The sequence below is a fragment of the Panthera tigris genome, chromosome A2, assembly GCF_018350195.1.
Source record: "Panthera tigris isolate Pti1 chromosome A2, P.tigris_Pti1_mat1.1, whole genome shotgun sequence".
Classification (NCBI taxonomy): Eukaryota; Metazoa; Chordata; class Mammalia; order Carnivora; family Felidae; genus Panthera; species Panthera tigris.
Genome location: NC_056661.1, coordinates 90,877,674 through 90,901,497, shown reverse-complemented (window position 1 = coordinate 90,901,497; position 23,824 = coordinate 90,877,674). Strand labels below are relative to the sequence as shown.

General features: G+C 35.0%; 1 protein-coding gene across 4 annotated transcripts in view; it reads left to right on the top strand.

Annotated features, from left to right (window-relative positions):
- Positions 1-23,608, top strand: part of SLC25A40 (solute carrier family 25 member 40) — a 53,044-nt gene extending 29,436 nt beyond the window's left edge. For 2 of the 4 annotated variants that reach the window (XM_015535126.2, XM_042965641.1), the window contains 7 exons: positions 903-970; positions 3,314-3,438; positions 4,302-4,475; positions 14,261-14,370; positions 16,698-16,779; positions 20,953-21,033; positions 21,386-22,018. In XM_015535126.2, coding sequence (XP_015390612.2) covers positions 903-970; positions 3,314-3,438; positions 4,302-4,475; positions 14,261-14,370; positions 16,698-16,779; positions 20,953-21,033; positions 21,386-21,501 — 756 coding nt within the window. In that variant the 3' untranslated portion in view covers positions 21,502-22,018. Of the gene's footprint in view, positions 1-902; positions 971-3,313; positions 3,439-4,301; positions 4,476-14,260; positions 14,371-16,697; positions 16,780-20,952; positions 21,034-21,385; positions 22,019-22,079; positions 22,113-23,208 lie in introns of those variants that run through there. The other 2 variants (XR_006210982.1, XM_042965645.1) reach the window with 2 other exon arrangements.
- Positions 23,609-23,824: the final 216 nt, after the last annotated feature.

Sequence of the window (23,824 nt, the reverse complement as noted above, 5' to 3'; positions counted from 1 at the left end):
CCATGAGATCATGACGTGAGCTGAAAGTTGGACACTTAACCAACTGAGCCACCCAGGCACCCCTAATCAATTGTGATTGTATAGTGGAAGTTATGAATGATGCGTTGTAAGGACTCTGGATTTCTTTTATATTCTTCTAAAGAGTCAGTTTTGTTCTAGAATTCTAGCACTGAACTTTGGCTCTATTCAGACTCCATATTTAGGTTCCCCTGTGGTGCGTTGCAGCTGAAACTTCCACTCAGCAGCTTTTAGCTGCTGCTTTTTTTGTTGTTGTTGCTGTTGCCAGCACTTTGTTATCTTCCTCTAGGCATTGCATAATTTATTAGCGAGCCAAGTTTTGTGGCTGATTTTGTATGCAAACTTTGTGCACTCTTTATTTGCCACCCTGCACTCTGTATTTGCCACCTTAAGCAAGTACATGTGCTGTTCTCAGCTGACTTCCATGGGCAAAAAGCTACAAACTTGCAAATCTCTCATTGCTCTCTCTTAACAGTACTTTCCTCTGATCTTTACCTGCTTTTGATTCCTCTCCAGAGAATTCAAGTATTGGGTTTAAATAATATTTTCTCAGATTCTTTAGTAGGTCAAGAGAGTTAATCTGACCAATTCTCTGCCATTACTCCAATTCCTTTTTATAATAAACTTTATAAAACTTGGCATCTAAGCCCTAAGTAGAATAATCCAAAGCTTAGTGACATAGTTTTTATTCTGCTTAGCAGAAAGTATCATTCAGAAATGTTTTATGTTTGAAAGTTTTAAAAGAATGGATGTAATATAAGTTTGAGAAACTCATATTTTGGACATAAATGCTTAAAAGAATCAGTGTACCAATCATTTATCAAAAAGTTTGTAATGTTGGGTTCAGGGATATATTTTGACACTTTTTTCTATTATAATTTTAGGATGCCTTTTTGAAAATCATTCGAAATGAGGGCATTAAATCCCTGTGGAGTGGCCTTCCCCCTACTTTGTAAGTTATAATTTACTATTTTTTCTCACTAAATGGTGATTGCTGTTTTATTTTGCCTTATAGTAAACATGGTTGCATAAAATTGTGCATTTTTAATATTAGGATTTTTTCATTTTCTAAAACATTGTTTTGTGAGTCTCACAACCACCCACATATTTGATGATTTGTTAGAAGACTCACAGGACCTAAGGTTATACTCATGTCTGTGATTTACTGCAGCAAAAGGAGACAAAGCAGAATCAGTAATGGAAAGGCACAACAGTAGTTGACCAGACAGGCACAAGGCTTCCAGGGCCCTCCCTGCTGACATCCCACAGGACATGCTTGTTCTTCTTCCACCACTGAAGTGCAGCAGCATGTGCAAAGTGTTTCTACCTTAAAAAAACATTTGAATGGCAGTCTGAAGCTTACATTGGGATTGATGACCTTGCTTTATGACCAGCTGTGATTACCAGAACTCCAGACCCCCCAGAAGAAAACAGATATTTACCAAAAACCACATCATTTGCACAAATCAGCCTAAACAAGTTGACTTTGTGCTACAAACATACCGAAGAAACCTTATTGCAGGGACTATTCCAAGGGCTAAATTCCTTAGAGTTGGCCAAAAGTCAGGCATGCAGAAAGGTCTTCCTGAAGATAAAGAAGATTTGAACAACCAGGTCTGCTGTGTTAGGTCTTTGGTGCATAATTTTGTTTGCATTTTCTGAAATGAAGAATTTGGTGTTATTTGGTTTTTTATTTATTTTACTAACAAGAAATACCCTGATGTGTGTACTTTCCCTTTCCTGGATAATTTTAATTCTCTACTAACTAGCTATTATATGAGTTAATATGATAAACTAGTAAGGCTAAATGGAAAAAGCCCAAGTAATACTTTGTTTCATTTCTTTTTCTTTTAAATTTTTTAAATGTTTTATTTTTGAGAGAGTGACAGAGCATGAGTCGGGGGAGGGAGCAGAGAGAGGGAGACAGCAGGCTCCAGGCTCTGAGCTGCACAGAGCCCAACATGGGGCTCAAATCCATGAACCACTAGATCATGACCTGAGCTGAAGTTGGCCACTTCACAGACTGAGCCATCCAGGCACCCCTGTCTCGTTTCTTTTTAATGTATCTTTTTATGGAGTGAATTAGTCAACTTTGAGGCGTATATTTTAATTTTTTTTAATGTTTGTTTATTTTTGACAGAGAGAGACAGAGCATGAGCAGGTGAGGGGCAGAGAGAGAGGGAGACATAGAATCTGAAGTAGGCTCCAGGCTCTGAGCTGTCAGCACAGAGCCTGACACAGGGCTCAAACTCACAAACCGTGTGATTATGACCTGAGCCGAAGTTGGATGCCCAACCGACTGAGCCACCCAGGCGCCCATAGGCATATATTTTAAACAGTGCCTAAAATTCTAAAGTTAGTGGCTGATCCAGAACCAATAGTCAATTCTTTTTCTAATTCTCATCATCAGATTTCACTATGGAACCTTAGACATTTCAAAGTATGGTGTGTGAATGTCCCTTAGTTAGACCATAAACATAAGTTGGTTTCTTGTTGTGTTAATATATATAACATGAGAGTGCCTGCAACTTTGTGTTTAATTTTTATGTATTTATTTATTTTGAGAGAGAGAAAGCATAAGTCGGGGAGGGGCAGAGAGAGATGGAGAGAGAGAATCCCAAGCAGGCTCCATGCTGTCTGTGCAGAATCCAACTCAGGGCTCAGTCTCACGAATTGTGAGATTATGACCTGAGCCGAAATCAAGACTTGGATGCTTAACCTACTGAGCCACCCAGTGCCCCACCTTTGTGTTTAATTTTATTTATAATACCCTTTTGATAATTTCATTTGAAAGGTATGTCATTGGAATTTCCTCAAAACATTAATTGTAATTTATTTCTAGTTATAAGCAGGTATGACATATGGCCCATAGTTTGAAAAATATTTTATAAATGCTCTTGTATTTTTTACTTCAGAGGTTTTCACATTATAGTAAATGTAATTGGGAGGAAGATTTTGGGAGACCAGAAACAATAAAACAAGTCAAGGAGGTAGAGGAGTGTCCTCATTAGTCTTTTCCTATTTATGACCTGACCAAGTGCTCTGTAACTTACCTTCACAACTAGAATCTAAACTTCCATAGGGCAGATACCATACCTACTGTGTATCGTTTTGTTGCGTACTAAGTTAAACACAATAATTTTAAAGGAAAAGTTGATCATTTGTACTGATTCATTGTGGTTTTCAGCTTATACACAATATAAGGATTTTTGCTTATATTTAATAATAATTTAAGAATACACTTAAGCCTTTTGTTAATTTTGTATAAATCTTTTTGTTTGTGTGTTTCTAACAGAGTGATGGCAGTTCCTGCCACAGTCATTTATTTTACCTGCTATGATCAATTAACTTATTTTCTGAAATCAAAATTAGGAGAAAATGAAAGTCATATACCAATTGTTGCTGGAATTGTTGCTAGATGTAAGTAATAAACTTATTGTTTAATAAACTTAAACATATTGTTATGTCATTTTGATTTCGGTTTAAAGCTTATTTTAAAATTTTGACACTCACAGATAATGTTCCATAAAATACAGAGTATTGGTAAGATGTATTTTGCATTGTAGTTTGTACTGATTTGTTAATATCTATACTCTTTGAGTCGTAGTATGGTGATTGCCATAGGATAGGAGGGGATCAACCCATCCCTTTTGAATCTTGGGCAGAGAGGTTAGACTTTATATTTGCTAGATTTTAGAGTTACATCAGATGTCAGATTAATGTCAGGTTGATATCAAATTGATGCCCAAGTCCTGAATCATTTTCCTTGTAGACTCTGGGATTCAGAGTCTATTCAGAAGGGAATTTGCCTCTGTGAAGAAGGATATTTCTCTCCGTGAGAAATATAAAAGTGAGGTTTTATAGTACTTTAATTGATGTGTAATATTTCTGGAACTGCTCTTGAAAGACTTGAAACTAGGAGCACCTGGCTTTGCTCAGTGGGTGGAGCACATGACTCATGATCTCAGGGTTGAGAGTTTGAGCCCTACATTGAATATAGATATTAGACATTACACGTTACTTAAAAAAAAAAATAAAATCTTAAAAAAAAAGAATTGAAACCAGAAAGAGGAAGTTGAATGAAAACAGACTTTTAAGAAATACCCTTATCAAGGAAAAATAAGGTGCACCAATATATTGGCATCCTTACCTATTTGATTTTAAGGTTTGCAGACATTTCAGAATAAAATTTTTTTATATATAATGATGAAATATTTTTGTATATATGTTTGCATCGTACATGGTTTTGTTTTTATTTTCTTATATTTACTTGTTTGTATTAGTTGGTGCAGTAACTGTGATAAGTCCATTAGAATTGATTAGAACCAAGATGCAATCTAAGAAGTTTTCTTATGAAGAATTACATCGATTTATCAGCAGGAAAGTGTCTGAAGATGGTTGGATTTCCCTTTGGAGGGGCTGGGCTCCTACTGTTCTTAGAGATGTACCATTCTCAGGTAGGATTTATTTTAGTATCTGCTCAATTTTAGGTAGTGTTGTCTGATGTATATATCACTTTTAAATCAACTAAATTTAAACCCTTTAAGGCTAACAGTAAGTTATCTTCTTTAGTGACCATAAACTTCTAGTTTGTTGTTGGGCTCTCAGATCTTTATGAGTCTTTATTGAATGAATAGTATCTGTCTAATACAAGCTTTTCTTTTTTCTTTCTTTTTAACTTTTTAAAAGATATTAACTGGTATGTAGTCATATTTAGATAATACAAACTACCTTTGACATTATTCTAAATGCCATAATTAGTAAGGTAAATAAATTACTACAAATCAAAATATAAAATACATTAAATACCACCTGTGAATTATATTAACTCCTGCTTTTTCAATTATTACAGATCAAAATCTTCCCCTTTGAGTATCCTGTAAAACACTATTATTAATCAGAAGATTGTGCTAATTATTGAATTATGAAGGAACAGAAAATTATGAAAAAGAAGTATAAAACTAACAAATAACTTACAAAATGTGCATACTTCAGTAATATTTCTCTTGTGAATCACAGAATTTTCTGTTTAAAACCTGAGATGAATAATTATTGAGAACCCTTGTATTAAAGTTCCTCTTTCTTCTTTCCTTTGAGTTAATCTTTTTCTTGGGCTCTCTTATTCACATGCATCTTGCCCTTTCCATTACTATTTTTCTTCAACTTTCTATATTCAGTTAATGCTATTTAGAAATATAGATTCATAGGCCAATTATTTTTTTTTACTATAATATTTGACAAGTAGAAAGTAACAGTATAAATTATGAAGTATATTAATAAAGTGAACACATGTGAAGTCACCAGTTCAATCTCTGAACTAGAACACTGCAGTTTTTCAAATCATGACATATATCCGCCTCGACTGCCACATCCAGTGGTCACTGCTATACTGAATTTTTTTTACCATTCATTTGATTTTTTTTAAATATAAAATTTATTATCAAATTGGTTTCCATACAACATCCAGTGCTCATCGCAACAGGTGCCCTCCTCAATGCCCATCACCCACTTTCCCCTCTGTCCCACCCCCCATCAACCCTCAGTTTGTTCTCAGTTTTTAAGAGTCTCTTATGCTTTGGCTCTCTCCATCTCTAACCTCTTTTTTTTTTTTTTTTCCTTCTCCTCTCCCACGGACTTCTGTTAAGTTTCTCAGAATCCACATAAGAGTGAAAACATATGATATCTGTCTTTCTCTGTATGACTTACTTCACTTAGCATAACATTCTCCAGTTCCATCCACGTTGCTACAAAAGGCCATATTTCATTCTTTCTCATTGCCACGTAGTACTCCAGTGTGTATATAAACCACAATTTCTTTATCCATTTGTCATTTAATGGACATTTAGGCTCTTTCCATAATTTGGCTATTGTTGAAAGTGCTGCTATAAACATTGGGGTACATGTGGCCCTGTGCCTCAGCACTCCTGTATCCCTTGGGTAAATTCCTAGCAGTGCTATTGCTGGGTGATAGGGTAGATCTAGTTTTAATTTTTTGAGGAACCTCCACACTGTTTTCCAGAGCAGCTGCACCTGTTTGCATTCCCACCAACAGTGCAAGAGGGTTCCCGTTTCTCCACATCTTCTCCAGCATTGATAGTCTCCTGATTTGTTAATTTTAGCCACTCTGGCGTGAAGTGATATCTCAGTGTGGTTTTGATTTGTATTTCCCTGATGAGGAGTGACATTGAGCATCTTTTCATGTGCCTGTTGGCCATCTGGTTGTCTTCTTTAGAGAAGTGTCTATTCGTGTCTTCTGCCCATTTCTTCACTGGATTATTTGGTTTTTGGGTGTGGAGTTTGGTGAGTTCTTTATAGATTTTGGATACTAGCCCTTTATCTGATATGTCATTTGCAAATATCTTCTCCCATTCTGTTGGTTGCCTTTTAGTTTTGTTGATTGTTTTCTTTGTAGTACAGAAGCTTTTTATCTTGATGAGGTCCCAGTAGTTCATTTTTGCTTTTAATTCCCTTGCCTTTGGAGATGTGTCAAGTAAGAAGTTGCTGCGGCTGAGGTCAGAGAGGTTTTTTCCTGCTTTCCCTTCTAGGGTTTTGATGGGTTTCCTGTCTCACATTCAGTCCTTTATCCATTTTGAGTTTATTTTTTGTGAATGGTATAAGAAAGTGGTCTAGTTTCATTCTGCATGTTGCTGTCCAGTTCTCCCAGCACCATTTGCTAAAGAGACTTTTTTCCACTTGGTACTCTTTCCTGCTTTGTCAAACATTAATTGGCCATAGTTTGTGTGTCCAGTTCGTGGTTCTGTATTCTATTCCATTGGTCTATGTGTCTGTTTTTGCGCCAATACCGTACTGTCTTGATGATTATAGCTTTGTAGTAGAGGCTAAAGTCCAGGATTGTGATGCCTCCCACTTTGGTTTTCTTTTTCAACATTCCTTTGGCTATTCTGGATCTTTTGTGGTTCCATACAAATTTAAGGATTGTTCTAGCTCTGAGAAGAATGCCGGCACAATTTTGATTGGGATTGCACCAAATATGTAGATTGCTTTGGGTAGTATTGACATTTTAACAATATTCTTTCTTCCAGCCTATGAGCATGAAATGTTTTTCCATTTCTTTGCATCTTCTTCAGTTTCCTTCATAAGCTGTCTATAGTTTTCAGCATACAGATCTTTTACATCTTTGGTTAGGTTTATTCCTAGGTATTTTATGCTTCTTGGTGCAATTGTGAATGGGATCAGTTTCTTTTTTGTCTTTCTGTTGCTTCATTATTAGTGTATAAGAATGCAGTTGATTTCTGCACATTAATTTTGTATCCTGCGACTTTGCTGAATTTATGTATCAGTTCTAGTAGACTTTTGGTGGAGTCTATCGGGTTTTCCATGTATAATATCATGTCATGTGCAAAAAGTGAAGGCTTGTCTTCATCTTTGCCAATTTTGGTGCCTTTGATTTCCTTTTGTTGTCTGCTGATGCTAGAACTTCCAACAGTATGTTAAGGAACAGCAGTGGTAGTGGACATCCCTGTCATGTTCCTGATCTCAGGGGAAAGCTCTCAGTTTTTCCCCATTGAGGATGATATTAGCTGTGAGCTTTTCATAAGTGGCTTTTATGATGTTTAAGTATGTTCCTTCTATCCCGACTTTCTCGAGGGTTTTTATTAAGAAAGGATGCTGAATTTTGCCAAATGCTTTTTCTGCATCGATTGACAGGATCATATGGTTCTTATCTTTTCTTTTATTAATGTGATGTATCACATTGATTGATTTACGAATGTTAAACCAGCCCTGCAGCCCAGGAATGAATCCCACTTGATCATGGTGAATAATTCTTTTTATATGCTGTTGAATTCGATTTGCTAGTATCTTCTTGAGAATTTTTGCATCCATATTCATCAGGGATATTGGCCTGTAGTTCTCTTTTTTTGCTGGGTCTCTGGTTTGGGAATCAAAGTAATACTGGCTTCATAGAATGAGTCTGGAAGTTTTCCTTCCCTTTCTATTTTTTGGAACAGCTTGAGAAGGATAGGTATTATCTCTACTTTAAAAGTCTGGTAGAATTCCCCAGGGAAGCCATCTGGTCCTGGACTCTTATGTGTTGGGAGATTTTTGATAACTGATTCTATTTCTTTGCTGGTTATGGGTTTGTTTCTTTTTCCTCCTGATTGAGTTTTGGAAGTGTGTGGGTGTTTAGGAATTTGTCCATTTCTTCCAGGTTGTCCAGTTTGTTGGCATATAATTTTTCATAGTATTCCCTGATAATTGCTTGTATTTCTGAGGGATTGGTTGTAATAATTCCATTTTCATCCATGATTTTATCTATTTGGGTCATCTCCCTTTTCTTTTTGAGAAGCCTGGCTAGAGGTTTATCAATTTTGTTTATTTTTTTCAAAAAAACCAACTCTTGGTTTCATTGATCTTTTCTATTATTTCTAAACAGTATGTTATTTAGTTTTGCCTATTTTTGAGCTTTTTTTAATGTTTATTTTTGGGAGAGTGAGCACAAATTGGGGAGGGACAGAGAGAGGGAGACACAGAATCTGAAGCAGGCTCCAGGGTCCAAGCTATCAACACAGAGCCCAACTTGGGGCTCGAACCCACAAACCCTGAGAAGCATGACCTGAGCCAAAGTCAGACACCCAACTGAGCCACCCAGGCGCCTCTTTTTGAGCTTTAAAAGCTTATTTTACTTAAAAATCTTAAGATTTACTTTTGTTTTTACGTATAACTTTAAAAAATTTTTACTCTTCTTTATGAGTAAACAAGTAAGTGCTATTGTGAATGTTTTTAACAGACTCTTGGTGTACAAGAATTTGTCCAGTATTAGATTTGTTAGTTCATATAAATATATATTTTAATTATTAAGTAATATCAAATTCTTTTTTTTTAATTAGGCTTCATGCCCAATGTGGGGCTTGAACTCATGACCCTGACATCATGAGTTGCATACTCTGCTGACAGCCAGTCAGGCACCTCTCAAATTCTTTTTTAAAGTGATTGTGTAGATCAGTACAACTACCAGTTTTCTCTTTCTTCATTTCATCCCCTCACCAGCACTTTTACTATCAAAGTTCATAATTTTTGTTCACCTAGTAAGTTAAAGTGGTATCTTATTTTAACTTAATACTTGCCTGATTAGTAATGAGGTTAGGCACTGTTTCATTGGCCATTCACTTATCCATAATTGATTTGCGATTAAGAACTGAAGTAAGTATTCAACTGTCTTTCTCCCTCATATGGATGGTAGTTATCCCAGCATCATTTATTGAATAACCATACATGCTCCAGGAGTTTGTAGTATAACCTGTCACATTAAAGTTTCACACATGCCTGGATCTATTCCACTGGCCAATTTGTCTAACCCTTTGCTAATACTGCAGTGTTGTCTAAATTACTAGTGCATTATTAAATGTTTTGATGTTACCTTATTTCCCCCCTCCAGGAATGTCCTATATCTCTGTTATATAACTCTAAGTTTTTGAAGTGTTTTAGTAGAGTTTTAAAATTTTCTTAATATTATATACAACTTTTTTTTGATTTATTTATGGGTACACCTACCTCCAACTTTGGTAGCTCTTTTATTTAAGTTTTTATTTAAATTCGAGTTAGTTAACATACAGCATACTATTGCTTTCAGGAGTAGAATTTAGTGATTCATCACTTACATGTAAAACCCAGTGCTTATCCCAACAAGTGTCCTCTTTAATGCCTATCACCCACTTAGCCCATCTCCTAGTCACCTCCTCTCCAGTAATCCTATTTGTTCTCTATAGTTAAAGTCTCATGGTTCACCTCCCTCTTTTTTTCCCCTTCTGTGTTTGTTCTGTTTCTTAAATTCCACATAGGAGTGATATTTCATGAGTATTTGTTTTTCTCTGACTGACTTCTTTCACTTTTAATAATACAATCTAGTTCTATCCACACTGTTGAAAATGGCAAGATGTCATTCTATTTTATCACCGACTAATATTCCATTGGGTATATATACCACCTCTTAATCCATTCATCAGTCGATGGACATTTGGGCTCTTCATATAGTTTGGCTATTGTTGATAGTACTGCTATAAACATTGGAGTGCATATGCCCCCTTGAATCAGCATTTTTGTATCCTTTGGATAAATACCTAGTAGTGCAATTGCTGGGTTGTAGGGTAGTTTTATTTTTAACTTTTTGAGGAACCTCTACACTCTTTTCCAGAGTGGTTGCATGAGTTTGCATTTACACCAGCAGTGTAAGAGGTTTCCCCTTTACCCACATTCTCGCCAACATCTTTTGTTTCCTGTGTTGTCAATTCTAGCCATTCTGACAGGTGTGAAGTGGTATCTCATCATGGTTTTGATTTTCTTTTCCCTGATGATGAGTGATGTTGAGCATTTTTTCATATGCCTGTTAGCCACCTGGATGTCTTCTTTGGAAAAATGTCTATTCAAGGCTTCAGCCCATTTCTTAACTGGATTGTTTTTTGGGTATTGAGTTTGATAAGTTCTTTATAGATTTTGGATGCTAACCCTTTATCTGATATGTCATTTGCAAATATCCCATTCCATAGGCTGTCTTTTAGTTTTGTTGACTGTTTCCTTCACTGTGCAGAAGCTTTTTATCTTGATGAAGTTCCAAGAGTTGATGATTGTTTTTTTGTTTCCCTTGCCTCCAGAGATGTGTCTAGTGAGAAGTGCCATAGCCAAGATCAAAGAAGTTGCTACCTGTGTTCTCCTCTAGCATTTTGATGGTTTCAGGTCTCACATTTAAGTCTTTCATTCATTTTGAATTGATTTTTGTGTATGGTATAAGAAAGTTGTACAGTTTCATTCTTTTGCATGTCGCTGACCAGTTTTCCTAGCACCATTTGTAGAAGAGACTGTCCTTTTTCCATTGGATATTCTTTCCTGCTTAGTCGAAAATTAGTTGACCATGTAGTTGTGGATCCACTTCTAGACTTTCTAATCTGTTCCACTGATCTTTGTGTCCGTTTTTGTGCCAGTACCATACTGTCTTCATGATTACAGCTTTGTAATATTTTATAAATTTATAATTTTTCATAATAATCTCTTATAACTAATTCTGTGGTATTGGTTGTGATCTCTGCTCTTTCATTGATGGTTTTATTTATTTGGGTCCTTTTGCTCTCTTTTTTTTGATAAGTCTGCCTAGGGGAATTATCAATTTTGTTAATTCTTTGAAAGAACAAGCTCCTGGTTTCATTAATTTGTTTTATTGTTTTGTTTTTGTTTGTTGGTTCATTTCTATATCATTTATTTCTGCTCTAATCTTTATTATTTCCCTACTTGTGCTTGCTTTAAGCTTTATTTGCTGTTCCTTTTCTGGCTCCTTTAGGTGTAAAGTTAGGTCATGTATTTGAGACTTTTCTTCCTTCTTTAGGAAGGCCTGGATTGCTATATATTTCCCTCTTAGGACCACCTTTGCTGCATCCCAAAGGTTTTGGACTGTTATGTTTCCATTTTCATTGGCTTCCATGTATTATTTTTTATTTCTTCTTTAATTTCCTGGCGAACTCATTCATTCTTTATTAGGATGTTCTTTAACCTACATGTATTTATAGTCTTTTCAAATTTTTTCTTGTGATTAATTTCAAGTTTCATAGCATTGCAGGCAGAAAAAATGTATAGTATGATATCAATCTTCTTGTATTTGCTTAGGCCTGATTTGTGACCCAGTATGTGATCTGTTTTGGAGACTGTTCCATGTGTACTCAAAAAAGTGTGTATTCTGCTTTAGGATGAAATGTTCTGAAGATCTCTGTTAAGTCCCTCTGGTCCATTGTGTTATTCAAAGCCATTGTTTCCTTGTTGAGTTTCTGCTTAGATGATCTGTCCATTGTTGTAAGTGGGGTGTTAAAGTCCCACTTACATATTTAGGGGTTTCAAGTTAGGGGCATAAATATTTAAAATTGTTAGATCATCCCATTAGATAGACCCCTTTATTATGATCTAATTTCCTTCTTCATCTCTTGTTACAGTCTTTGGTTTAAAATCTAGTTTGTCAGATACAGGTTTGGCTATTCCAGCTTTCTTTTCATGTCCATTAGCCTGATAAATGGTTTCCACCCCTCACTTTCAATCTGCAGATTTCTTTAGGTCTAAGATAAATCTCTTGTAGCCAACATGTAGATGGGTCTTGTTTTGGTAATCCATTCTGACACCCTATGTCTTTTGGTTAGAGCATTCAGTTCATTTACATTCAGAGTAATTATTGATAGATAAGAATTTAGTACTACCATTTTATTACTTGTTTTGTCATTGTTTCTGTCTTTGTGGCTTTTGGTCTTCTTTTCCCACTCAAAAAGTCCCCTTTAATTATTGCAGGGCTGTTTTAGGAGTGGTCATGAAGTTCTTTAGTTTCTTTGTCTTTCTGGGAAACTCTTTTTTTTTTTAATGTTTTATTTATTTTTGAGAGAGAGTGTGAGCGGAGGGGAACAGAGAGAGAGGGAGACACAGAATCTGAAGCAGGCCCCAGTCTCCAAGCTGTCAGCACAGAGCCTGATGTGGGGCTTGAACTCATGAACCAAAAGATCATGACCTGAGCCAAAGTTGGGTAGCTTAACTGATTGAGCCACCCAGGCACCCCTCTGGGAAACTCTTTATCTCTCCTTCTGTTCTGAATGACAGCCTTGCTGGATAGGGTATTCTTGGCTGCATATTTTTCCCATTCAGCACGTTGAATAAATATATTATGCCACCCCTTCAGGCTTGCCAAGTTTCTGTGAAGAGATTTGCTGTGAACCTTGTCTTTCCTTGTAAGTTACAGTTTTCATTTCCCTTGTTGCTTTCAGGATTCTTACCATAACTCTGTATTTTGCAAATTTTACTAGAGCATGTCTCGGTGTTGGCCTGCTTTGATTGATTTTGATGGGAGGTCTGTCTCTGTGCTTCCTGGATGTGGATGTCTGTCTCCTTCCCCAGATTAGGAAAGTTTTCATCTGTAATTTGCGCAAATAAACCTTCTGCCTCCTTTTCCCTCTCTTCTTCTGGGACTCCTATGAGATGAATGTTACTATGTTTTATGGTGTTATTGAGTTTCCTATGTCTACATTTGTAATCCAGTATTTTTCTTTCCCTCCTTCCCTCCTTCCCTATCTCTGTTCCCTCTCTCCCTGATCAGGGCCCCCACCTGTCCACAGAACCAGGTTCTTTCTCCCCCAAATCACATCTCTCCATCTCCTCCCCTCCATGATGTGGCCTCTTTTCTCCCTCTAGACGTGCAGTTTGTGTTCTCAGTCCTCAGGTCAATTTCCTGGCTGTTCAGATTGATTTAGTATTTATCTAGTTGAGTTTAAGGAATGAGGCAAGCATGGGGTCCTTCCTGTTCTACCATCTTAACTCCTCTTGGTAGCTATTTTAAAAGCTCTGTTAAAATAAAAATTCCAGATCTTAGGCTGGGGCATTGTTATAATTAATTTTTGTCTGTTAGATTGTGTTTAATATTCAGCTACTTTTAAATTTCTATTAATAATTTTGTCTTTTGGATTTTCTATATAGACATTAATATATAAATTATAACTACTTTGTTCATTTTTAATCATTAGAGCTTTTTTTTCTATCTTACTATGCTCTGTAGAACAGTTTTGAATAATAAATAGCAATGATAATGTCACATCCCTATCATTTTTTCTCATTCTAAAGGAAATACTTCTGTTGTTTCACCATTAATTACTTTTGCTATTGTTTTTGATGCATATCCTTTTTCTATTTAAAGAAATTCTCTTTTATCCCAGGTTTTCAAGAAATTGCTTTGCTTTAAATGAAAATGTGATGAATTTTATGAAATGCTTTCCATCAATTTTAGATTATTGCATGGGCATTTTAATGCAGTGTTTGGCATTTATTTGCTATATTTACTACCTTTGCATTCCTCTTATGAAAACCCACTTTTGTCATAGTGTATGATCTTTCATAAAATACTTCTGGCTTCAGTTGCTTTTTTTTTATTTTTTATTTTTTTAAGAATCTTTATACCTTTGTTAATGAATGAGATTGAGATGTAATTTTGTTTTCTCCTACTGACCTTGTCAGGCTTTGGAATTAAAGTCCTACTTTACTATTGCATAGGGGTTCTTTTTGTTTATAAGACTGCTAGAACATTTCTGAGAATTTGGTTCTTCCCTTCCCCCCTGCCCCCTTCTTTTTCAATCTCATCTAGTATGTGTCCAAGCAGGAAGTAGGGTGTGTCAAGGTTAGAATTACTCTTTTCCTTTAATATATACATTTATAAATAAAGTTCACATTTTACTTTTAAATTCTATGTTCATTTCATTCTCTGTTTTTATAGCACTGTACTGGTATAACTATGAAGTTTTAAAGAAGTGGCTGTGTGAGAAATCTGGTTTATATAAACCAACGTTTATGATCTACTTTACTTCAGGGGCATTGTCTGGTTCTGTAAGTTTATATTCTTTTGTTGTTAATTTTCCAGAATAACGGTAGCTGTCTTATTATAACAAATTATATAGCATTTCCTGTCTGTTGAGATACCACTTTTGGGCTGCACGGCTTTAAGTATTGACTATCCCCTTTTGAGGAAATAAATTATTAGTCATTAAATGTCTTAAAATGTACTTTGTGTCCATGGTTTTATTATATTACAAATACATTTTTCTGAAAAAAATTTGGATTTCTTAGATCATTACAGTTATGATAATAGTGCTTTATTATTTACCAAATATTTGCCCATTTGTTCTTTAAATTAAATGCCAGTAGATCTGGTTAGGTAATTTTTCATGGAGTGTCATTTCATATGTATAATCAGATTGAATAGAAGTAATTTCATCGTCTGCGCTAATTCCTATTTCTTTGGGAACATTTTGGTAAGCATTCCTTAAAGGAATTTTAACAGAAGTTACAGTCAGAAGGAAAGAATCTCTGATGACCTTTTTTAGGTAGTAGAGAGTTCACTTTTTCTAACTCTTCCACATAAGGTAAAGTTGTGTAGTGGTCTTACACAAAATGAATTTGTAATGACCTAGAATGAGATGCTGACCTATTGGAACCAAATGAAAACAAGATTGAAGGAGCATAGTGAAGGGATGGAGACCTGCAGAAAAATACTGGAATAATTGTACCAGAAAACTTGGAGCTAAGGAAGCCACTGTGATTGAGTTCAAAACTTAGATTTGAGCGTTTCCAGGTCTGGGCTCTGTCAGATTTAACTCTGTAAGTTATACGCCCATTGACTTTTTGAGTAATTTAAGTAGTTAAAAACCAGCAAGGTATTTTCATTATTCTTCTTATTTGTGAGGTGATTAAATGTAACTTAATTGTATTTTCATTATATCTTAATCCAGCATGAATGAAGAAAAACAAGTACTATTATATATTGAAATTTATAACAGATGAATCACAAAGTCAACTTTGTACATAAAAATAAATGCTTAATATCTTTTTTTAAAAAGTTGGATCATGGCTCCAGGATTTTATACCAGCTTTCCAAAAATATGAAGGAAAATTCCCTACTTTTAGATGCCCTATAATGCTGCCCTTTGACTGTTTTCAAACAAAAATTTGTTTCTGTAACAGAAAAAGTACATGAGTGTTATGTTCAGACTTTCTGTCAGGAAACAGAACAGCCTAAGCCACATCATTTTAGAAAGTGTCAAAGGCTTATATAACATTGTTGCTACCTTTGGCTGCTACATGCTAGATTATAGTGAGGGAGAAATAATAATTGATTTTCACTTACCTGAGATCTTTGAAACTGATGTTGGTTCAGAAACTTAAAACAACATCGTTAGGGTGAAATACAATGTAATTGATTTTGGGGAACATTTTGGGAGCCTATTGTCAAATGTGAATTGGGAAGAAAAACATTTTTACTTTGCATGGCTATTATGTCAATTATTATGACACATTCTTAAGGGAATTTACTCTTAAAAAAAAACCTTAATTAGGTCATTTTGAAAATAATCATTGATTCACTTTTAGATGTTTTTAAAAGTGTGATTTGTGAACTACTGTAGCTATATTTGATAAATATGTTGAAACCCATAAAGTGTTGTTCATGTAAATTTTTTTTAAATCAATTTAAAAATATTGGAATTTTTAAATGCTTACTAAATAATTGAGAATTTCGGTTTTATTTTTTTATTTTTTTTAATTTTTAACGTTTATTTATTTTTGAAACAGAGAGAGACAGAGCATGAACGGGGGAGGGGTAGAGAGAGAGGGAGACACAGAATCGGAAGCAGGCTCCAGGCTCCGAGCCATCAGCCCAGAGCCCGACGCGGGGCTCGAACTCACAGACCGTGAGATCGTGACCTGAGTCGAAGTCGGACACTTGAACAACTGAGCCACCCAGGCGCCCCGAGAATTTGTTTTAAAATATTATATTGGGATTCTCTCTCCCTCTACACCTTCACGTGTAGTAAAGGAATAGTAGGACCTACAGGAGCATCGGAAATTTGTGAATACTGGTTTTGGAGTCAGTGGTCTGTCTGGTTCTAATTCTGACTCTATCACTAGTAGTTGTGTGACCTCAGGAAAGTAGCAGAGCTTTTTTGAGACTATTTATATCTGAATTTGGGGAGAAATATATAGGACACGTTATTTTTTCTTTAATAACAACTTCTCTTTGAATAGATAATGGTTTCATTTTAAGTTTCAGTTTAGTTATGATTTCCATTATTATCCTGAAGTAATTTCCTATTTAGAATAATGTAAAAACATTTAGAAAAAATTTAAAGGTAAATTTAATCAATTTTACTTTTTGACAGATTGCAGCTATTGCAACTTTGCCATTTGATGTGGTAAAAACACAAAAGCAGACACAACTTTGGATAGATGAATGTCATAAAAGTAAGTTTTATTAATTTAAAACATTTTCAGGATGCCATGATTGTTTTTGTTTTTGTTTTTCTTTCCAGGTAGAAGAAAAATAAAGAAACAAGATTTTTTCCTTTGCTGCCTTAACTGAAACTATAATATACTGTTAGAATGAAATGCCCAGAAAAAATACTCTCAATCCCCTCCAAAATTTAAGAAATTTAAAAATCTCTTTTGCCTGCCATCAATTAAGTTCATACCTGCTATATAGAAGATTACATACTAGGGGCGCCTGGGTGGATCAGTCGGTTGGGCGTCCGACTTCAGCTCAGGTCACGATCTCATGGTCCGTGAGTTTGAGCCCTGCATCGGGCTCTGGGCTGATGGCTCAGAGCCTGGAGCTGTTTCAGATTCTGTGTCTCCCTCTCTCTCTGCCCCTTCCCCATTCATGCTCTGTTTCTCTCTGTCTCAAAAGTAAATAAACGTTAAAAAAAAAAAAAAAAAAAAAAAGATTGCATACTATATAACTATTTTTTTTTTTTTAAGAGTTTGAAAGAGAGAGGAAGAACGGGAGCAGGGAAGGGGCAGAGAGGGAGAGAGGATCCCAAGCAGGCTCCACGTTAGCAGAGCCTGACACAGGACTTGCTCTCACAGACTGTGTGTGGGGGAGCTCCATCTCATGAACCATGAGATCATGGCCAGAACTGAAATCAAGAGTCAGACTCTTAACCAGCTGAGCCACCCAGGCGCCCCTATAATTATCCTTTCAAATAAATCTAGACAAATTAGGGTGAAGGGTAGGAAATTACTAGGAACCCATCGTCTCTTGTTTGTTTCATTAGTAAACATATTTCTTTTTTTTTTTTTCTGTTTATTTTTTAGCTTCTTTGGATAGGTTTTTTTCTTCATATTATCCAATTTTTCCTTCTTTATATAACCTGTAATTTCTTCTAGAACAAAAGTGTACTTAGTTGCTTCCACCAGATCTGTCATTATTATTATCTATGGAAAATGTGGCAAACCCACTGGAAATTACCCATTACAAAATTATGTCATGTAAACCTTCTGACTGATAAGTCTCTTACAATAATGTAAATAGTTTTGACCCACCAGAAGATTTTGCATACAAAGTAAAATAGGTATTATAATATGTTGAAAAAAACATTGCTTACCGAACCCTGAAACTGAATCTGATGACAACTTTGTCCTTGACTTTCCATAGTCCTAGTTCCCACTAATAATAAGAGCTAACTAAAACCCGAGAAGTAATCAAAGTTGATTATCAGGGTTCTTCCAGTTCCCTGTTTTAGGTGGGAGCCTTTTAGCTGCCTATGCCCTATCTGTTCTCCCTTGGTCGTTTGAAATTATTGGTTCATTCTTCTTTCCAACTAATCATAATTCCTGTTTCCTCTATTGCATTAAGTATTTACTATAGTGGGAATATTTCTTTATTGTGATTCATGACTATGGCCATGAGGGCACAGACATGGTGACAGGGAGAAGATGGGAATCTCTACAGGTAGATTCTGAGGCTCACTAAGGTTTGAGAGTCACTTCTCTGGGTAAATACTCTTTGGAGTCAGCTGGGGTGCTCTTTTACTACATCTGAAGCTGGCCACCACCCCCAGTGGACTCTCATTTAATAGTTCTAATCTGGGGCCCTAGCTTGTGTATTTTGAAAATGTTCCCTAGATGATGATGATTATACATCCTCGTTGAGACTGGCATCAGGGAGGCATCTTCTTTCACTAGATTCAGCTCTTACCGATGATAGCTGTTTTTTTCCTTATGTTTTTCCAGTAACCTCCAAAGGAGAAATCTAGAATAAGCCTTGGGTCTTAATTTTACATGATTATCTGTGGTCACTTTTACCTGTTCCTCTGCTTCAGCTATGAACCAGTTATATTTACTTCTACTGAAAACTACACTTCTGATTTGAGTGATAAATAGCCCATATTTTTTTTCATTTTTATATACTATTTATCCCTACCAAATGCTCCATTTGTAGTGGTTCCTCCACTCTGGTATATACAGACAAATGAGGCAGTGTCCAACAGCTCATAATCTAATGGAAAAGAAGCATTTTAGGATGTAGTCCTATCATTTATGTAGTCCTATCATGAGTCCATCATTTATATTTAACTAAAAAATTTTAATCTCAGGTTTCAGGCACCTGGGTGGGGTTAAGCACCTGACTCTTGATTTCAGCTCAGGTCATGATCTCAAGGTTCATGAGTTCAAGCCCCACCTCAGGCTTTGTGCTGCAGTATGGAGCCTGCTTGGGATTCTCTCTCTCTCCTTCTCTGCCCCTCCTCCACGCTTGCTCACTCGTTCTCTCAATAAATAAATAAACTTAAAAAAATTTAATCTCAGGTTTCCACTTCATAAACCTGGCTCAGATCCCCATTGGGTTGTTGGGGAGGATACGGAGCAATGGTAACGCGAATGCTGGGCAGGTGAGAGTATGAGTTTGGAAAATAATCTGGCAATGCCAAGAAGACTCTCTGAACAAGAAGTTCCACCTAAGATATGTGCCCTAGGGAAATGTCTACACATGTACAGAGATACTCACTGAAAGAATTATAATCCCCAAAAGTTAGAAAGCACTGAAATAGCCCCTAGCAAAGAAATGGGTAAATTGTGATCATTCATATAATGCAATACCATACAGCAATGAAAATGAATAAAATATAGCTATGCTTGTCAACATAGATAATCCTAAAAGCACATTACAAATGTACAATGTCATATAGCATTTATGTAAAGTTTAAGAGCATAAAAAGCAAGAGTATGTATTTATGGATATGTTCATATGTAGTAAAGGTTTAAACACATGCATGAGAAAGATAAAGGAAAAAGGGGAGAGAGTGGTTACATCTAAGGAGAGCAATAGTATTGAGAAGGAATATATTGAGGACTTCAATTGTATCTAAAAGATACAGATGTTAGGATTTGAAAAATGTGGATGGTCAGTAAATGAGTATTTTATTGTTGTCTATGCTTGAAATACATAGTAACCAACGGTGTTTCCTTACAATATTCCTGTAGGAATAGCTCTTCAGTGTTGGAACTTAGGCAGGAAATATTGTGGAGATCGCTTTGGAGCTCTACTGAGACTTAATCTTCAGTTAATAACTCTTTCTGTCTGTTCTCGTCTGCATTTATTGCACTGTAGTCTTTAAACAGGGACTGGTTTGGGGCTTGAATTCTACAAGATCAGCCAATACCTGACTATTTGGTTTCCTTTCTTACACCAGTTGTTTCCAAAAATTTAAATGGAATAATTCAAATATGCAGAAGTTGCCGACTCATAGTATAAAGTTTTTGTCATTGACTTTCTTTAGAAAGTTAAATTTCATTCATAAACACTTTGTTCTTGGTTTAAAAAATGTCCTTTTGTTGGGTTGCTATAATTATTATATTTATACTATTTATATTGATCATACAGCTTCTTAAATAACAAGGCCTCATTTATCTTCATAGAGAATCTGATATTTATATAAATGAGATTTGAGATAATGAGCCCCCATTCCATTAAGTGGCAAAATTCTAAAAAGCCATTTCTGAAAGCTCTCTTTCTCCACCCTTTCCCTTTTTCCCCTGGCCATGCTTAATACTATATACTTGAATCTTTCTTAATGACTCACTTTTCCATGTTCACATTGATGATTGTGGAGTCTAATAGCAGCTCCCAGCAGCTAATGAGGATAATAGAGGAGTGTTTGCCCCTCATCCAACTGGTGTCAAACCAAGACCTTGACAACTTCCGTGTGTAGCTATCACAGTGTTTGCATAGTAGTGTGTCTGCTTCATAGCAGCCTCTTGTTTTACTTACTGTGTCTAGTAGTCTTTGGGTTAAGCCAGCTGCTTAGAATCGTTGTGTAAAATAAAGGTAAGTAAACTTTGTGCATGAATAGCTCATTTATAGCTTTATGTTTGAACCTCAGTGACAAATTATACACTATAATTATACACTATATTATACACTATACACCTTTAACCTTCAACATTTTTCTAGTTTTTCTTTTTAATGAATCCAACTATTAAATATAAGACTTTGGGTAAGTTTTGGGTAAATAGATCTTTTCTTAGTATAATGAAATTATACACCCCACATTCCCAAAGACCATAAATACTTGATGTATGTCATATGTATTAGAAATAATTAAGTGGTAATTTATAATGTATCATTTCTTTAACATTTAGTTTCTATGCCTTTGCATATGTCAACGTGGACTATCATGAAGAACATTGTTGCTAAGAATGGGTTTGCAGGATTATTTACAGGTAAAAATACTTATTTTACCAAATTGTTGAATAAAATGATTACTTTTCAGTCTGTCCTTTTCCTAAATTAGCAGGAAATTATTGAAAATATTACACATTTATGACTTCTCCCTAAACATCTTTAAGTTAAAAAAAATCTGAATAGATTTAATAAGATGAAACTTCTGTATAAAAGTAAAACGGAATTAAAGTGAGGAGCTTGGGAGTAATTTGGCTTGTTCTTTGATACCAGTTGATGGCACAGTGTTTGATACATCACTTCATTTGATCATTATCAGAATGAAATCAAATAAATTACATTTTTTAAACATAAGGTAAAATTTGTTCTGATTTTTTTCTATTCTCTTTTCAGGCCTCATTCCCCGTTTAATTAAAATTGCTCCTGCTTGTGCCATTATGATCAGTACCTATGAATCTGGGAAGGCTTTTTTCCAGATGCAAAATGCCGGAAGACAACAATACCAGTGATGCTGTTTCAGCTTGAAGTAACAACCAAAGCCAAATAATAAGTTGGAGATTCTTAGGCAAGAACTCTCACCATTATCTCAAAATGATTTATTTTCTATTTTATAACTTAAATGAGTAGTAGTTTCTGCTTTGCCTCTAAATCATAATCCTAAGTTAAAAATAAATTGTTACCCTAATTTTTGAGATACTGAAAAAGATATTCCAGAAATCACATCCATTAAATGTCCCTGTAAAGAAAAGAAAAATTATTCCTAAATACTGAAAGCAATAATCTGAGAGTTTCATAATTGAGAATGTGTAGGATGTACCAGAACATTTTGAATTGTGTTCTGAATGATGTGGAGAGTCTAGAAGAAAAATGCCCAAGTCTTTTATACATACCTAAATCATGCATGTAGATATTTAAGTATTTCAGCAAGTATATAATAGATGGCAGTCTTTAAGTAACATTATTTGCATTTAGCAAATAATACCTATTACTTTCTTTAATTCAAATGCATTAGATTTTTTTTTTTTTTTTTTTTTTTTTTTTTTTTTTTTTTTTTTTTTTTTTTTTTACTTCCTGTTGCTGTTTTAAGGCTTCACCAGTGTTAGGATTTCTTCACTCAAAGGTATGGCTATTTTATCTTTATGAATCAAAATATAACTTTATATGTTATAGGTGATATTTTTGATGATTAAAGACTCCATTATTCACTGTTTCTGCAAAAGAGGAGTCGTCTTTCTGATGGTGTTAAATGTTTGGCACAGTGACTCTTGGCTGAGCAGAAAACCACATTACATTTACATTAGTAAAATTTATGTTTCAGCTTAGGAAGGGCCTCTGGTTTCAGCCATCTTGTAATTCAGGTATCACTGTTTGTGGAGTTCTCTAGGTCACTTGTACTGGCTTCTTCTAACACAATAGAGATTACTAATATAGTATAAGACACACAATGTTTCCAAAATGTCCCTCGATTTTACACATCTTCATGTTAGTATGCTAGATCAAGAGACTAAAGAGGCAGCAGTTTCCTTGAAGAAATAGCTTTCAGTCACTGTAGGCTAACGCCTCAGTAATGTTGCTTATGACTGCAGGAATGAGACAGGGAAGGGTTATGAAGACAGGACAAAAGTGATACCCTTTTTTTGTTTTTGTTTCATTTTCCTAGGATCTGTATCTTATAAGAAAAAGCACTTTATTGCAGTCTACTTGTATGCTAGGAAATGTGAAGTATTTTTTGTTCTAAAATAGAGTAATATGTTCAGGTGACAGACCTCTAGTGTTTGTAGAGGAACTAATGTACTTTGTATTATAGAAAAGAGTTTATCTATTTCACCAGAACAGATCGTGTGTGTATGTAGTCTTTTGTGTTTGCTTTACCCTCTATTGATTTACCTTAAAATTGCAATATCTATAAAATCATAAATATTTATGACTTTGACATTTTCATTAAAATATTTTGATTTCTTAAAAGTATGACTGTGCTTCAAGCTAAATATTTGCATACAAAATCATTATTTTAATGCTATACTATATAAGAAAGTTTTATCTTGAACACTGATGTTTAACAGTATTAAATTTATTTTATTTTATTTTTTAACAGTATTAAATTTACCTTGGTTCTGTTATGCTTCTTTTTGGTAACTGATCAGTAGAAAACAAAAATTTTAATTTGTAACTTTTAAGAAGCAGTCTGATATCTCACCTTAATGTAATACCAACAGGGATACTGCCGCCACCCCCAGTACTGTATGACTGCATATATGGAAAATTCTTATCATTCAGGATTAAAATAAATAAATCTAATTCCTTAGAAGCTTTTCTAATAACTACATGCACCGTATCTGGATGAAAAGAAGAGTGAAATGAGGCTTTTTCTGTACTTAGGTGGCAGAGGTAGAGAAGCATTAATGTTTTATTTAAATAAATAGTAGCAGCTAAAAAGTGCTTGGCTAGAAATTATATTCTATGTAATGTTTCTGAAAGCAGTTTCCTTCTATTTATGTTAAGTTTTCTAACACATACATTTGCTTTATGTGTAAGTTTTTTAATAAATCCATGTATTACATACTTGCTACCTTCCATATAATACACATTTGACTTTTTAAAAAAGCAGAGATGAAATTAAAATAAATTTTTCTTTTATTTCTAGGAAGACTATTCACTATATATATTTAACCACATGACTTTTTTATGCATTTTTTGAGATTTTTTTTTTCAATATATGAAATTTATTGTCAAATTGGTTTCCATACAACACCCAGTGCTCGTCCCAAAAGGTGCCCTCCTCAATGCCCATCACCCACCCTCCCCTCCCTCCCACCCCCCATCAACCCTCAG